Source organism: Zonotrichia albicollis, chromosome 13 (genome assembly GCF_047830755.1).
Source record: "Zonotrichia albicollis isolate bZonAlb1 chromosome 13, bZonAlb1.hap1, whole genome shotgun sequence".
NCBI lineage: Eukaryota > Metazoa > Chordata > Aves > Passeriformes > Passerellidae > Zonotrichia > Zonotrichia albicollis.
Window position 1 is genome coordinate 13,298,028 of NC_133831.1, and position 17,143 is coordinate 13,315,170.

Consider the following 17,143-nt stretch of genomic DNA (forward strand, 5'->3'; position numbering starts at 1 on the left):
ATAATTTCATCAAGTAAACCAACATAAACAAAAATAGCCCTTCTGGGTAAGAAAATACAGATAACTGTGGGAAGTGCATGTAAGTCAGTACAAATAACAGCCATCTAAAAGCATGATGCTCTGTATTTCTGGCAACCAAACTTCAAAAGAAGATGAAAACAAAGGAGGACAATGGCATGTAGATTAGAGAACATAACTTGTGGTGAGGCTGAGAAAGCCAAATTCAGAGTCCAGTGAAAGAGATGGCTCAGGGTGAACATGACCACAGTCTAATATCAAAGGAACAAGAGAAATGAAGGAAGTTATTCACAGTCTCAGAAAATTGTAGGCCAGGGAACAATGGCCTGAAGCTAAGAAAGAAAAAAGTTTAGGTGAGATATTGGAGGGAAAAGAAGCCCTGAGAAAAGACAGTAACAGGGCAGTTGAACAGCCAAGCAGGGAAGGTCCCAGTGTGGCATTACTGCCAGGCTTGTGCAGGCAGAGAGATGATGGTCTATGGCTGGAAAAGCAGAGGGGCTCTGATCAGACACACAGGAGCCAGCTCAGATGGAAGGAGTATTTCTTGTCTCACAGGCTCTGCTGCAGGTAATGGCACACAGTGATACATGGAATTACAGGGCAGAGCTGCTTCTGTGAATGAGCCCAGCTGCTCCCACTGATGCTCTCTCACATATCTCCTTCATCCATTATGCACCCTCCCTTCCCATCCAAATGTGGATGAATTCCACATAGTCCCCTCTTAGTGAGCTCAGCTTTCTGTCCTGCTGACAGAGGTGTCAGGAGAACTGCTGGGAGAAGAAGCAGTTGTTACTAAGGCAAGGCCAGCCAAGAGGGCTGCAGATATGATGGATTATAGAAGGAAGTCTCAAAGTCACTTAAGGATGAGGAGCTGGAGGTGTGCATGAATAATGCCAATGATCATGCAAAAAACTCTGCAACACTGAAAAGCTGGAAGAAACCACTGCCTCTGCTCAGAGCACTGCCAAAGCCAACACTGACTAGGTTCCACCGAAAAAATGAGGAGATCCCCAGGCTGAGCAGGACTTTGCAGAGGGAAGACATTTCCTGGAGGAAATTATGAGCTCTGGTGGTGGATCCCCTCTGCACAAGCTCTCCCCACTACTTCTGTGCCCTGGAAATGCATGTGAATGGGGTCAGCTGGCTTGGAGAAAGGCTGATATTAATTCTCTAACATGTGAGAGAAAGGTGTCTCTAATACACACCTCACTATCAAGGTGTGCTAATAATAAACAACAGCAGTTTATAGCCCAGAAGACACCCTGGAGATGGGATTTGGTTGCTCAGAGAGCGTGGGAGGAAGCAGGAAGGCTGTTGCTACCCACGGGCATGGGGCTCCTGCGGCGAAATGATGAACCATTATCACAGAGCTCACTGTTGGCTGGCTTCTAGTCAAACTCCTGGGCACACAGCAACCAGCACCCAGGGTGGTTTACAGCACAATTAGAGCTACTGCCAGAATAAATACTCAGTGTAGAGCACAGAAACCTTTAGCACAGAAACCTGCCATAAATATTGCCAGTTGTCCTTTCCCGTTGGGGCGCCGCTGCAAAGGTCTCTGCACACACAGCACCACTGCCCACAGGTGGAATCAGTGCACTGGAGTTGGGCCACAAGGGAAGAAAAAAGCCAAACATTGCACTGGAGTTGGGCCATAAGTGAAGAAAAAAGCCAAACATATTTCTGCTGAAGTTCTCCAGTGGAGTGCCACCAGTTTTAGATTGGTCCAAGGAGCTGATGAATGTTTACAGCACAATGGCTTTGGGTTTTGCCAGTGGTGTCTTGGTGATGAACACCTAGCAAAGGGAGTTCCTTGGGTTTGCTGGTTTATTGTTTACAATGAACTACTTAACATAATTATTCTCTGATGTCTTCACATCAGGTAATAGAAGAAGCACTTCAAAAGAGATACAACTGGGATACAACTGGGTTACAGAGAAAATTCATTTATGGTAAGTGCCAATCATAAATAATGTCATATGCAATACTTTGAACACCAAATGAAAAAATGAAGAGTTGTTTTTCTTAGGTTTCAAAGCTACACCCATATCACTTGTTTTGCAGAAAATCCATAGCAATTGGTGAAATAAAAAGTCTAAGATACTTCTCTCATTATTTTAAAATTTAAAAGAAATAATTTAAAAAATCATTATTTTAAAAGTAATCATTTTTTTATTTTAAAATTATTCCCCATTCTAAGGAATCCAAATAGGTAAGTACAAACAAGTGCTTTCAGAAGATATGTCCTTGAAAAATCTGGAAAGAATAAAGAAACAAAAGAGCTGCATGGGTCTGCTGTACCTTCCTCTAAATTGCTTTCCCTCACTAACTCTGCTAAAACAATTGCAGCTACATCCATGAGCTCAAACTGCTATTTCTGAATAGCTCTTTAACTGAAGAGAACTGCAGTCATTCTGAAGACATATCTCTGTTACAATCTATAATGAATGTAATCTTCAAGGGGCAATAATTTCTCTCAATTACACAATTTTTCTGTTAAAAGTGGCATGTGTTACAATCTGGGTTGTCAGTTCCTCTGGCCATGGACACACACATTTCTCAGAAAAGCCTCTTAGGCACCCCCTGTATGCTATCAATAAGATCAGTATTTATGTTAAAACTTTTTTTAAATTTAATTGCATGTTAACATAATCTTCCAGGTTATTTTTTCAATATAAATACATAGGGCACAACAGCTGTTTGGAGATCTCAAATTAGAGCTGTTTTGTGGCTGTCTCTGCAGAAAACGCCTTTGGCTAATATAATTTAAACCTCTTCTGTGAATGAATTTCATGCTTTGAAGCTACCTAATAATTTCTGTCATTTAAGAACAACGTTCCATGATTTGCTCCTAATAGTAAAAAAGAGGCAATGTGCCCTCCCCTGTGCTGCTGCTGCCACCTGCCCTGGGTGTCCCAGCAGCTGCCCTGTGCTCCTGGGAAGGGGTGAGGGCTCTGGGATGGTGCTTTAGCAAAATGTGGAAGAACTTCCCAAGGTCACAGCCAGAACTCGGAAGGAGAACTATAAATTACAAAGTGCTGGACTGCAGCCAAGCCCATGGGAAGCTGCATTTAGCATATCATTCTCTAAGCAGCAGGATGAAACCTTAACTCCCTTTCAGAGAGCATTTGAATGGAATTTGTTATAAGAACACTGTGATTGAAATATCACCGACTGACTTTCCACCACAACTCAGAAATGGGCTGCAATCATGGGGGGGATCCTCTTCCAACCAGCCCAAATGATGATGAGGATGATAGAGCCCTATCAAATATTTATGAAAACCAGATGAATTTCTGAGCTAGCAACACATGCTGCTACTATAACAGAGACCTCAGATAATCTCCTGACATTATCCTGAGCTGAGGTTTCTCCCAGTGTAAACTAAAGGCAGAATAACAAGCTGATTCTAGTATTTTGAAGTAAAAGTGCTGCACCAGAGGTTAATAATGTATCAGAAGAACACAGTGCAGGCAGGTGTGATGATTTGTTATTTATAGGTACTATGTACTGGCTGCTATCAGTGCAGTAGCTCTCCTGTGTAAGGCACAGAACAGAAGAGCTTTATGTGAGCTGTAGATTTGCACATGTTAGGAGCATATACAACATCTAATGCTGTGGGGAGACACTGAGACCTGCAGGAGGGACAGCATACACAAAGCAATATGGGCAGTGCTATTTCAAAGCATTAAACAATTACCATGCTTATAACAAAAGGATTAATTAATTAATTCAAGGATTCAAAAGTAACTTTAGATTTTAAATGTTGAAAACAAAACAAAAAAAAAAAAAGAAATTGCTCATGTAAATTTTCTGTGTCATAAAATCTCTGCACCTTGCTGTCACACCAATAACTCCAAGACTGGTATTTAAAGATGTGAGATAATACTACTGCCAGTCTCAGTGGGAGAGTGGCATTTTGAAAGGAAATCCCTTCCCCCTAGTCTGCAAAGGAATATTGGCATTAAGTGCTGAAACAGCTGCTGAAACATCCTTTGTTTTGGCACTAAGTTAGGTGATAGAAAGCAGGGAAGAGATGCTGCAGAGTTTGGGGAGCACTGTGTGAAGGCAGACAGTTCAGTAATTTATTGGACAGCAGCTTCCTTGGGTGGATCCCACAGCCATAACTAACAGGCAGACGTGAATTACTTTGCTAGTAAGTTATAAGTGACTCTTTAAAACATTGTTACAGGGCTTTGGTGTTATTGGAAGAAAAACTAACAATGGGATCTGAATAATGGTTGAGAAGAAAAGCCAGAAAAGTGAAAAATTAGCTTCTGTAGTTGAAGAGGGAGGTTTTTGAATGTGAGTGTGATAAAATCTGCTTTTGGGAAAGATGGAAAAAAGCATGTAAGTGTTTGTGTATCTTAGAGATGCAGGGAAGGAACTTTCCCTAGAACTGGTGGATGTGGAAATCTGTGTAGGATGGAAAAAGTTCTGGACTGAGGGATGGAAGGATGAAATAATAGCTGGTCATGCTCTGCCTTGCACCCAGTGCTGTGCTAACCCCCAGATGAAGGGGTTTTCACCACTGCAGATTAGGAGGGGATTCTCTCTTCTCTCTTTTCTTTTCTCTCTTCTCTCAGAGGCAAATACATTTCTGCTACAAGAAAGGGGCTGCATTCTGTCCGCTCGCCCTTCTCTGAGCCTTTGGCATCTGCTCAGATGAAGAAAATAACTCCTCTTCTGAACTGCAGCACAAAGGGGAGATTCATGGCATCATCCTGTCTGTGTGCCTGCAGACTCACATGCTTTACTGACCAGGATGTCACTTGTACAATTTCTTTCTTTATTTCCTAGATCTTTTCACAAATGGATTTTGTGATTCCTGAGAAATGAGGAGTCTAAAGGTCCACAAAAAACCCCAATCTGTCTGCTTTTTTACCAATAAAAGAGAAACTTAGCTTTTAGCTCTTTTTATGCACTAGTCTAACTTCTGATGTACTCTTTAGATTTTTGAACTTATTTTACTAATGCATCTCATACTGATTTATATGCGCTAAGCAGATCAAGCAGCTCATGCAAAAAAACCTGTTAAAGTATATTAAATAATAATTTATGTAACATCTTCCATTAAAGAACTTAAAAGCAACACAAAAATTAATTTATCTTCTCTGAGCTAAGAAGTATTCCCATTTCAGGACATAAAAATGAAGGCATATTAAATCACATATTCAAACATAGGTGCCTGAAGTCAGTCATCTTAATATACATGTGACCAGCTAACCATTGCTGTGATTCTCCCAACCCTGAAGGGGATCAGGTCTGTATTTGAGGACCACACTGGATAGAAGGAGAAACCACCTCTCTCCAACTGTTTCTGTGCGGGTATTAAAGGAACACAGATTTAAAGACCAGGATCTCTTCCAGCTCTGGCTAAATTAGCAACTGTTAAAAAACAAAGCAACTTTTATTTAGCTCGTAGCTTTAAGTGAATGTCAGATGACAGGCACTCAGGTTCAAAAAGCACTCAGAAAGTTCCTGCAGCTGATCCAGCCACCTCTCCCAAGGTGAGTAATTAGCGCTCTCTCCAGGATGGCCATTGACTTAACATTTCCTGGCTTTCTCCTGCTTGGTTGCTGTGTGAATGAATGGTGGTCGGCAGATCAGGCCCTAGCAGACCTTAACGTGCCTGTGCTTCATCGGGCCCCTCCTGCCTCCTGTGTTCATCCCCAGCACAGCCACCAGCCCCTCTCCCAGGACTCTGACTTGCACTTTCAGTAGAGGGAGGCTTCATTCTGATGAGGACTGAAAGACCATTTATGGGTTCTCTGATGCACATCTCAAATTAAGTATTTTAAGGGTGGTGAAATAATTGCCAGGTTTGCATATTTAATGGACCTTGAGATATAAGCATTCCCCAAAAATGCCTAGTTAATACTGGTTTGACAGTGAATTGGCACAGTGCTGAGCTCCAATACATCAAATCAGCATTGATTTGCAAAATGTAACTGAAAGATCTCTTAAAACCTGCCAGGTTCCAAAATCAGTGTAGGGGAAGAGGGTCTCTCACCCTGACTGCCTTCTAAAAATTCATTTCTAGTCCCTTACCAGGGCTCCAAGGGCATTCCTTTCAAATGCTTTAGAAATTATAATTCTTTTCAGACTTTGTATTTGCATCCGTGTTCAAGAGTGACCAATCCTACTCGGGGTCTTGTAGGGGGACACCGTATGGGTAAATGAAGGTAATGTAGAATGTAATCTTATCCCCCAATGAGTTGCAGCTGGAGCCAATTACTAAAGATTAGGAGCAGGCCAGATGATAACAGGCAACACCTGTAGCCAATAAGAACAGTGGCATAAAAGAGTGGATTGGTGAGGAGTCAGGCGGCTGCTGCACGGAGCAGGAACAGTCAGTGCTTAGAGGAACTGCCTGTGAGAAACATTGAGGAGGTATGAAACTCTGGCACTATAGAATGCTTGCACTCTAATGATAAAAGAACTCTTGGTATCAAAGACAATGTATAATGGTAATAAAACTGTTGTAATATGTAAGACAACAGGGTTTTTCTTCACAGTACAACTGGAAATCCTCTCGTGCTGGGTGAGGAGTGCAGCTGGGCTCTGCACAGAGGGTGAGTGTTGGATAATCTGTGGTGCAGATGCTTCCCTACCCCTTGTGGATGGCTCATAAATTCCAGGTGGGATCTGAAGGAACTGGCACTGCCCCATTACGTTCCTCTGTGGCTTCAGTCCTGGCAACTTCAGCAGCTTCTCCCTGCACAGCATTAACACAGCTGTGCTCAGCGGACCCACCGGTGCTGGAACGGCCTCAATAAGCAGTGGGAAGCTGCCAGCTCTGCTCCCTGAAGGGCTCCTGCTCCTGCCTGCCAGCTTGGGCTGTGTTAACCCCCTGGGCACGGCACTGCCCCAGCCTGGCCACAGCCTCCCACTGCCAACAGTTTCAATTAGGAATTCTCCAGGTTGGTATTAGCTCACTTTGCTTCCATTTTGCTCTATGGATTTTTAATAGCTATGATAGAATGGTGTACATTAAAACAAAAGTATTAAGATATAATGGTGACATTTTTCTCCAAAATTTTTATCTTCATCTGACCAGGGATACAAGTGGTAGGGTAATGTTCCAGTATCTGTTAACAGACATATCCTTGCAAGTGTGCTGTCACAGCTATTAAAATGTTTTACCAGCAAAAGTCATGCAACACCACCTGTGACAGAGGCTTGTGACACTGGTTGTGATGCCCTGAAAGAATAGAAAATGTGAATAGACTGTTTAATGGTTGTTTTCTATTAGTGATGCATACTGTGGTGTGGTTACTATGAGGTGCCATGTCCAGCACCTAGTGGCTCTAAAATCGGCACTGTCAGACCTGGAAGGTCATCCCAGCATGGCAGGGAGTGTGCTGCAACAGTGTCCCTCCTCATTCCAACCTTTCTCAGCTGTCTTCCCTCTCTGCTCTTCACCATGGTGTCATGCTGTGAAGATGAGCTCCTGCTGATCCTGCTGCCACAGCTCCAAGGTTTCAGTGGGAGCAGAGCCTGTGCCTGCAGAACATCTCCAGCTGCTCTGGCTGTACCTCACAGAAACAGAAAACTCCAGCAAACATCTGTGGGATCTTGTTTGTGATTGTCCCCACCAGCTCCACTCAGCTTCAAAAGCTGGAGGCTGAAGGGCTGCTCCTGTGGCTCAGCTGAAGCCAGAGACAAATGTTGGCTGCTGTATGATGACTAAGTCTCACATGCTTATTGCTCCTATCAGTTAGAGCTCTTAATCACTTTGTGCTGTTTCATCCTATAACGTGAATGCACTTCAAGCTGTGAAATTCACCGTTTTTGCCATGACTAATTTGTGAAATCTGCCACCTTTCTTTGTGGTTCACGTTGTGCCCTAGTTAGGCATCATCTGTCTGATTAGGGAAGCCTGTGATTTGTTTCTTGCAGTTGAGCCAATACAATTTCATTCCCCTCCTTTCTTGTCTCTGCACTCAGCTGCATTTTTACTGTCACCTGTGCCCTTGGATGCACTGAGGCTGGAGGGGTGTGGAGGCCACCTCTGCTGGGGCTGGCACACAGGAGCCTGGCTCTCCCCCTCCTCAGAGCACGTGCACAGGGCTCAGCCTGGCCTTTAACCCTGGCTTTGCTTGAGGCTACCTAGGTCTGCTATGTTTACCATCTTCCTAGATTTCTGGTTGCTGCAATATTTTGGAAATCATTTCCCACCTGCCTTGCCAGTGCCTTGTTTCCCGATACATTCATCTGTTACTCTTTACATTGAATGTTGCTGGCATTACTAAATGCTATAAATACACCCAGTATTCCATAAAAACACACAAGCAGATGACTGGTCTTGCCTACAAGAAATACTATGAATTTTTCATTTTTTTCACATGCTCTGAGAAAAATTCAGAGGGTGCTTGAGGAATATCTCATAACTGAATCAAGTCCTAAATTCCTGTTTTCTCACGGATTAATTATTTCCTAAAAATATTTTCCTGCCCTCTTAATGTCTTAATTGTTCCTTGAAGATGTTGCCAGCTCATCCATCCTTTTTCACACCCTCTTATAAGCCCAGTGAAGCATTATTTTAGTATTTCTGTCACTGAAATACAGTGATAAATGGTCTTCTTTTAAAATCAGTGGGAACAGAATAATTGATGCGCAGGAGAGCTTATTGACTTGCTATTGCCAAAATGGAGTCCTGCCATGAAGTTCAGAAGGATCACGAGATGCCCTGGATACTCCCCGTGCTCCTCTTTTCTTGATGGCAAAGCTGATGGGTTTGGGCTACACATCTTCACAAGCTAATGATGGAAAAGCAAAGGAAACCTCCTATCCTAGCTCTTATTTTAAACAAAACTTTCTTTTCCATCTCTATTTCTATATTCTTTTACCAGTTTCACTTAATCACCTCCCTGCCTGAAAAACAGACATGTGAATAAGATCAACAGCATGATTCCTATTAACAGATAAATAAATGGATAAATCTCTGAGAGTCCTTGGCTGTAATTAACCCTTTATCAAAATCCCAGAAGAGGAGGCCAAGGAACAGCCCAAGTGCATGTTCTTGACTTTGTCCAGCTCTCAGAAATCCTAATGGGCCTGATTCTGCTTCTGCCCACAGAGTTGATAACATTTCCCTGAATGACCCTGAGAGCAGGACTGTGGCTGCTGCTCAGCATCCCATGCCCCTTTCTGTGTTTGCTCATCCAGCACAGCAATCCTGCAGCCCTGCTGGCCCGAGCCACTCACCCCCACTGCAGCCTAATCTGATGGCAATAAAAGCTTTTACTGTGCCATCCTGTTTGTGCTCAGCAGAAACATAAAAAGCATATTAGAAAATTGATTTTTGGCATTAATTGTGAGCAAAGAACATTATACTGAGTAGAGACAGGGTGGGGTTTTTTTCAGGCAGAAAAATTCTATTTTAGTCTTTTAAAAGCAACTGTGGAAGATGCTGAGCTAAGCCCCATGGACACTCTTTTCAAATACCATAAGGCAAAGAGTAGTTACTGAATCTCCTCAGTCTTATTAGCTTACATAAACATAAAAATTTGAATAATGTTTAAAAAGCTAAATTCTCCAGATAATCCATAATCAGTAAATGTTCATTACTGAGATGTAGCAAATATGCATGAGATTTCCCCAGTGGTATTTTGGTTGCATGATCTAAAAGGAGGAGAAAAGCCTCCTCTGTGTGGGGCTGGGCAAAAACTTCTATAGGCTCCTGAGGCCATTTGGCCACAGTGTGGACCTTCCTGGTCCCTTCAGGAAGGAGCAGGAGGAAATCAGAATTCACTGTCTTTGTTACAGCTCTGCTGATTTATAAATAAATCATCCCCCACAGGATGATTGATGTCTCTATATAAATAATTAAGTCTTGACCTTATGTTATGACACCTGCTAAATTTTTTGGCACTTGAAACCAGCGCTCAGGAGAGATCCTTGACTGTGGATAAATGCCTTGACTGTGGATAAATGAAGGTGGGGCTGCATTCAAGGGAGAGGGGGAGATAGGTTTTTGTTTACCCTCATTTTGTTCTGTTTGATTCCATCAGCTAATTGATGATGATTATTAATCTCTGTTGCCATCTACTCTATGGATTTAATTCCTGCCTGTGATTGCTGTTGGAAAGTTAGCTCCATTAGAAGCAGACTTTGATTGGATTTCCAGTAGCCAGAGTTTCCCAGATGTCCCCCAAATCATTGTGGTACCTAGTCCAGGCACCTTACGATTATTTTTGGTTGTAATTTACTTTGTTTGGTGGCAGAGCTCCAGTAGCCTGGGTGACACTGCCATTATGCTCAACCAGGCTAGGTAGCAGGTGTCAGCAAAAGTTTAATTTGGAAGCTCATGAATTCAAAAGAAGAGCTTAACAGTTATCCCCAACACAGAGAGCCGCTGTGGCCTGAGCCTGGAAAAGAGAAAATCCCAGGGACATGAAAGGAATTGATGAGACACCAGGCATCTGACAAAATGAAATCTTCTCGGGATAAACTGAGGATAGCTTTCTTGTCAAATGGTGAGCATCATTGATAAACAAAACAGATTTAGCAGCAGCATTTCCAATTCTCATTTCTGAGACTGTTCAGGTTTACTATTCACCCTCTCTCCCTGGTACTGCAGGTACAGCCTATTCTCTTAATAGCTGCAACTTTTAAATCTTGCAATAAAATACAAGAATTTTCTATGTAGGTGTCTAACATTAAAAAAGAGAGCCTCTTTAGGTTTTTTAAAACATGTTAATCTACATGCAACATAAGTCAGCTACAGACAGAAAGCAATATTATAACACAATCACAACAAGGGATTTTCCTAATCACTGAAAAATCTTAAACTAATGACACAGCTACGACCAGGTATCACATCCTTCCTGACTACTTCCACCAGCACCCGGGAATCCCAGACGTCAGCAGGGTGCTGTCCGGTTGCCATCCCCAGCACCCTGGGCAAACATACTTGTACAAATCATCCTTTGCTGTACACATGCCGTGGTTTGAACACACCCGTTCTGGCTGAGGGGTAAAGGGGCATTGCAAGGTCCGAGCTGCCTGTGTGGCCGAGCTGGGGCAGGGCAATCGGGACGTGATGAACAGCACTCCTGCGGGAGAGCAGCGCCCAAAGAAACCCCCTGCTCTCTAAAGGTAGCTCCAGAAATTAAAAAGTGCCTGCGAGTCCCGTCATACCGCTCCTGCTCGCACAGACTGAACTCCGCGTGAACCGGGTCTCCAGTCTAGGGAGATGCCTGCATTTATCAACTAGTTTGTTTTGGATCCGTTATTTTCGTTACAGAAACCCATGCCGGACCCGTACCCGGAGCGCTCAGCCCGTCGGAGCCGGCGGCTCCATCCTCCCCGGAGATGGTCCCGGTGCCGGTGCCCGAGCGGGGCTGTGCCGGCCCCGCCCGGCAGCGAAGGGAGCGGAGCTGGTGCGGAGGGGACGCGCCGCAGCCCGGGGCGACCGCACCGCGCCCGGCTGCCCCTGCACCCGCAATTCCCGGCACCGGGAATCACAGCGCCGCGAGCCGGGAGAGCAGCCCTGAGGTCAGGGGGTCGCACCGCTGGGATGACGAGGGGACACGGGACGAGGGGCCCCGCCGCAAGTTTGGTCACTTTCCCGAAGTGGTGCGGGGAAAAGTTGGGGAGCGGCCGGGGGATGCGGGGATGCGGGTGGCGAAGCGCGGCCCGGGGACAGGGACAGGGGGGTCTGGCCACTGACCTGCGCCGCGGCCGCGCCGCTCCCGCGCTCGCTCAGCGCATCCTCCGCGCCGCTCCCGCCGCCGCCCTGCGCACCGCAGCCGCGGCTCCGCGCCCGCGATGCTCGGCGGGGAGGAGAGAGTGAAGCGGGACAGCCCGCCCGAGACGGGAGGAGGCCGCCGCCCCCCTCCCCGCCCCCCGCCTCCCGCCCCGCCGCCGGCCCCGGCCCCGCCGGCGGCCGCGCCCCGCGCCCAGCGCGCACCTCCGGCAGCAGGTGCGGCGGCCTCCGGCGGGGAGCGCTCCGCTCCTGCCGCGCCCGGCTCATCTTCCTGCCCTCGCCGCGGCGCGGGCGGGGCCGGCCGGGGCCGCCGCCTTTCCCGGGGTGCTCTCGCCTCAAGTTTGCCGCGTTCTGGCGGCGCCGGGCGCTCCCCGCCGCTCCGGCGGATCGTGCATTGTCTGCAGGGCAGTTCCAGCGGAGCGGGGCGCTGCGGGCCGAGCCCGTGACCGCCCTGCGCGCTCCCGGCTCCCGCATGCCGAGCCCGCGCGGCTCCCGGCCGAATATCGCACCCCCGAGGGAGGAAAGAAAGGTCCCGGGCAGGGTGCGGGGAAGCCTGTGCGCCCCTGCTCCCCGGTGTCGTCTGGGAGGGAAGGAGAAGGGAGACTCCTCTGTATGGATTCAAGCATCCTGCCGGGCGTCTCCTCGGGGCTGCAGTTTGTACAATATATATGTGTTTTGAGACTGTTTGGGAAGATGGGTGGCCCATACTTGCTCCAACAAAAGACGGTGGTGAACATACACCTCAAGGGCAGTACAGAAGTAATCGGAAGAGAATTGAAGTGATGGTGTCCTCGAAGAACAAACTGGAGCAGACACACCGTAGCCAGGGCTTGGTGGGAACCAAAGTGCCTTATCTTGAGCCTGCATATGGACTGTGGAGTAACAGCACAGAAGGGGCCTCTTGCACTCTCTGCTGGCTATTTTCCACCCTGAAATACAGAGAGGCTTTTCCCACATAACTGTGCAGCAGAATAAAGAGTCTCATGAGAGCAGAACCGGGGCATGGCTGTAATCCCCAAGAATGGCCTTGGTGCCATGCCTGGCTATTGCTGGTGTAATGAAGTGGCCGTTTAATTAAAGTGAATAATGCCCCCAGAGCCTGGCACTGTGCTCTGCACCCACTCCTCAGTTTGGAGTGTGGGTCCCAGGAGCTGCCCCTGCTGCCAGGGAGCCTCGGAGCTGAGCTTTGGCAGCCTGGGGGCAGCGGGACCTTGCCAAAAAGTAACACCAGACATGGTGCCTTGAGTGCCCACCACCCACCTCCACCTGACTCTGTGCAGTGTGAAATGTGTGTCAAGATGGATCCTATCCACAGCCCTCAGAATAATTTCAGGTGTGTCTTTGTAAATAAACTATGACATTTATCCTGTGACTAGATTAGCAGAAATATATTACACTTAGTCTGCTCCTTAGCAATCAATTGTTCTAAGTAGGTGTTATTTATCAAAGCATTGATTAGGGACCCAAGTCTGTAGTCCTTAAGCAAGCCAGCTCATTGCTGATAGGATGGAATATTTAAATGAGAGTTTTGAGATCAGACTTTGTGTAATTCCATTGTCATAGGAAAAGTAGATGCACGTGACAGCTTTCCAGGGGAAGATGCATTCGTGCCACTAGGAGTTCAAAGGAAGAATAACATGTGAAAACTGCAGTCATTGCTTTACCTGAGCACCTTCTGTCCTGCTCTCTGTGGTGCAGGGTGCATAAGCTGTCACAGCAAAATAATAAGTCTGTAACTGGGTAAAGTGAGTTGCATACTGTAAATGTAAAACCCTGCTCAATGTCTGTTGCTATGGCAGGTGACCAGGGAGGAAATGTCCTCCAAGGGCCATCCCTGGCACGAGGAGCCTTCCCTGCCACATCTGTGTGGGGGCCTTTGTGAGCAGAGTGCGCCTCTCTATTCTTTATTCAGGCTGTGTTATGAAAAATGCTTTAAATGGATGACCTTGAAAACAAAGCCCAAACAAGAGTCCTGGCACTCTGGGTCCATTGACAGCGAGTTCTCTGCCCTGCTGCCTGCAGGACTCACAATTATGTTTTTCTCCAATTTTGGCTCCATTACTTACAAAAAATTCCTGATAATGTGAAAAATAAGGTATCTTAAACCACTGATTTCTGGGGGTTATTTTTGTGTTTGGAGGATTGATTTTTATTTTTTCCCTCTCGGTCTCCAATGGAACAGAAGGCAAAGTGAATCCCTTTTGTTTACTTCTTTGTTTCTGCTCCTGACTGCTTATTAGCAGATATGTGTGTGGCTCTGCTGTGGTCTGAGGCTGGTTAGTGACTATTACAAAGTTAGGAGGAAGAGCAACAGTCACAAAGCCTTGGTTTTGAGAGGGTGGAATGAAGAGGAAACAAAAAAAGGAAATATTTATCTAGGAAAAGAATATACTTGGTAAATGCTTATGCTAGAACAATAAAAGATTTTTATTCTGTTATTTCTAGGAAATGAGATTTCCAATTATTTTGATATTAAAGCATGTTAAAGCAAAGGCAGTATTTATTGAAGGGTTTATTATCTGTTTTATTAGTTGCACAGACTCAGACACAGGGTGAAAAGAAACACCCCAGCATATAATCTAGTATTGTGATCTAGTGATGCTGGTACTGTGCTTATAATCAGGATTTCTGATTATCATGCATTGCACACAGTCACTTAGAGCCCTATATAGAATCTAGTTTCTTTTAAGACTGGAAGGAATTGTTTACCTTTGCTTAGTCATCAGCAAATGTAACTTATATTTTCAAAATGTTTGCTATGGAAAGATGGAGAACATTTGGGGGTGAGTGGAATTAATTGTAAATTTTTTTCTGGTGCCTGGATACATGTAAAATGTTTCTGGTGGAAAAGACTGGAAATTATTTATCTTGATGATTTGGAGCCTGATATTTATAGCAATACTGTTTGAATGCTTTAGGAAAAAGATCATTTCTCCCATCCTGCCAATTATTTGGGAAAAAAGGTCAGGTTTTTTTAATACTATATATAGGAAAGCTTATCTTACACTGAGTCTTTATTCATCTCTCAGAAAATAGCACAGAGAAAAATGAAGAGAACATATGGTGTCTTCTATCAGTCAGTCATCATTACTGCTTCTTCACACTATGTCATCACCCCACAAATAGCAAATGAGTGTGAATTTCTCCCTGCTGAAAGAGAAAAGTAAAACTGGTTAGTACAGCCAAGTAAAAAAAAGAAATAATATTACAATAGCATCAACTGGAACATTATATAAAATATTAATGACAATGAGAATGCAGAGGGAAAACCCTCTAAACTGTCAAACAATAGTATCAAACCTGAAAATGTTGAGCTGGAGCAGAACTCATGAATTTCTCTTGATTTGATAACCAAGCTTGAAATATTGATGGGACACAGTCTCTTCTGCCCATTCTTTATGAATGATTCTGTGCTACTTGAGGTGCTCAAACAGGCAGAACTCAAATAAGAACAGTGAGGAATGTAATGTAATAGTTTGTCTCTGGGGCATCCATAAAATCTTGAATTTCCTTTTTAAGCAGACATCTAGGAAAAATATAATTTTATTTAATTCCCCAATGTTCCTATTACACTTTAGTATAAAGGTTGCAATTGAAATGCTTATCTGCAAAGCCCCTCTGCCATTCTTGGTCTCTTGCAAAGAAATATATGACAAAGCAGCCTTGGAAATAGCTGCCACAGGAATTTAACAAACCCCAACTCTGGAAACATCTGTCCCAGCTTTGGAAGGGATATTTCAAAATCATCCTTCTTGAGAAGCAGCAAAAACAGTTGGAGTTTATGGGGGAAAAATGTGTATATATGTGTGTGCAAAAAAAAAAAAGCAAATTAAGAGCCTCATTAGAATGTCTGAAGCAGATCTGGGCCATGTTGTCTCCCAGATCTCTAATCCTTCATCTCCTTTGGATCCTTCCCTCAAAAAGCAGCTCATAACAGGACGCTAATGCCCCTGGAATTGAGCCCCACATGTAAAGTACATGGCAGCAAGCTCATTTGCAGACTCCACTGACTCTGGCACCCACTGAAATAAATCTGTATGAGGTGCCCTGCTTCAAACATCTGCCCATGTAGGTTCTTGGGCTGGAGTTAAGTTTCTCCTATGGCCAGTTCCAGGATCTGATTGTGTTACTGATGCTGCTTTAGGGTTACCACACCTGACTGGGGGAACAGAGCTTTTCTCCAAAGGCCATTTTCTTAAAATTGCTTACACACAATGAGCCAGTCAGGGTGAGCTGGGCAGGCTGAGGACAGAGCCAGTGAGGGTTAAATAAGAGAGAAAAGCTCAGAGTAATGCTAGGGACAGAAGAAAGTGGAGTGAATTTTCTGGGACCAAAATTAACCAAAATTAAGAAAACAATAAATAATTTCATGCACTCTGCCCCTGGAGCAATGCTTCTGCATAGGTACTATCTGGCAAGGTTTCTATGGAGAGGCAGTGTCTTTTTCAGACCAAGAAATATCCATGGGACAAATTGTAGGGTACACAAACCATTCTTTAGGAACAAAATAAAAATCTCTGGAAAGATTATAGAAACCTCAAAAGACAGAACTGGAAGAGATGTGTATTAGATCATATGGTTCCTTGTTGGTAGAAGCAGTAATAAATTGCCCCCTGGAGATAGAGAACATCAGTTATTTCATAAAATATAGCCAAAGGGCCCAGAAGGAACAATATGGTTTAGACAGGAAAGCCTGAGAAACATTTGATTTAGTCTTAAGTGAGAGCAGCCAGACCTGGCAGACTCAGATTCCAAAAATGGCACTCAGAACTACTCTTTGGAAACTCCATCAATAACTTGGAGTAACTGGGAGCTGGAGCTGGTGTGCTCCTTACTGCATAAGTGTGGGAAGGGGTTCTTTCCATATACAAAGGTGTGTGTTGAAATATTCCCCAGAACAACATATAAAGCTGCAGGGGTTTGGAGTAATTTACTGCTCCTGTGTTTTGTCCATCCTGGAAAAATGGATGTTAAGATGGAATAATTGCTGATGGCTCTTCCAAACCAAACCTGAAGGTAATGCTGTTCTCTAAGGACCAGCTTGTTGCAGGTGATACAATGTGCTGTTCTAAGTTTGGGTCTTTAGGGGGTCTATTCAAATCTTATCCGTGCTGGCATTTGGGGCCTGGGGCTCTTTTGGATTGGCTTCATTGTCCTGGATGGATTTGCTTTGTCATTTCTGAGACAGTAAAGCTCAGGGACAGAATTTGCTTGTGCCTTGTATGCAGCTCCTTGTTGTCTGTGTTTGGGCAAGAAATGAAACCATGATCTATCAATAAATATAGTGATGGACTTTGCTGTGCAGCTGTTGTGATGGTGCTGAGCATGTTTTTCCAAGTGGATGTGTGGAATAAATCACACTGGAAAGATGAACTGGAGAAAAATATGCTCAATGTTGGCCAGTAAAAGTGA

General features: G+C 44.7%; 2 protein-coding genes across 8 annotated transcripts in view; one reads left to right on the plus strand and one right to left on the minus strand.

Annotated features, from left to right (window-relative positions):
* The window catches only part of CHST8 (carbohydrate sulfotransferase 8), a 205,626-nt gene extending 193,436 nt beyond the window's left edge, over positions 1–12,190 (minus strand). For 4 of the 7 annotated variants that reach the window (XM_074551071.1, XM_074551069.1, XM_074551073.1 and 1 more), the window contains exon 1: positions 11,696–11,875. The gene's annotated coding sequence lies outside the window, so the exon portion shown is untranslated. Of the gene's footprint in view, positions 1–11,695; positions 11,876–11,935 lie in introns of those variants that run through there. The other 3 variants (XM_074551068.1, XM_074551070.1, XM_074551067.1) reach the window with 2 other exon arrangements.
* PEPD (peptidase D) overlaps positions 10,992–17,143 on the plus strand; it is a 203,238-nt gene continuing 197,086 nt past the window's right edge. The window contains exons 1-2 of the mRNA XM_074551066.1: positions 10,992–11,121; positions 11,270–11,520. Of these exons, the coding sequence (XP_074407167.1) occupies positions 11,276–11,520 (245 nt within the window). The 5' untranslated portion in view covers positions 10,992–11,121; positions 11,270–11,275. The remainder of the gene's footprint in view (positions 11,122–11,269; positions 11,521–17,143) is intronic.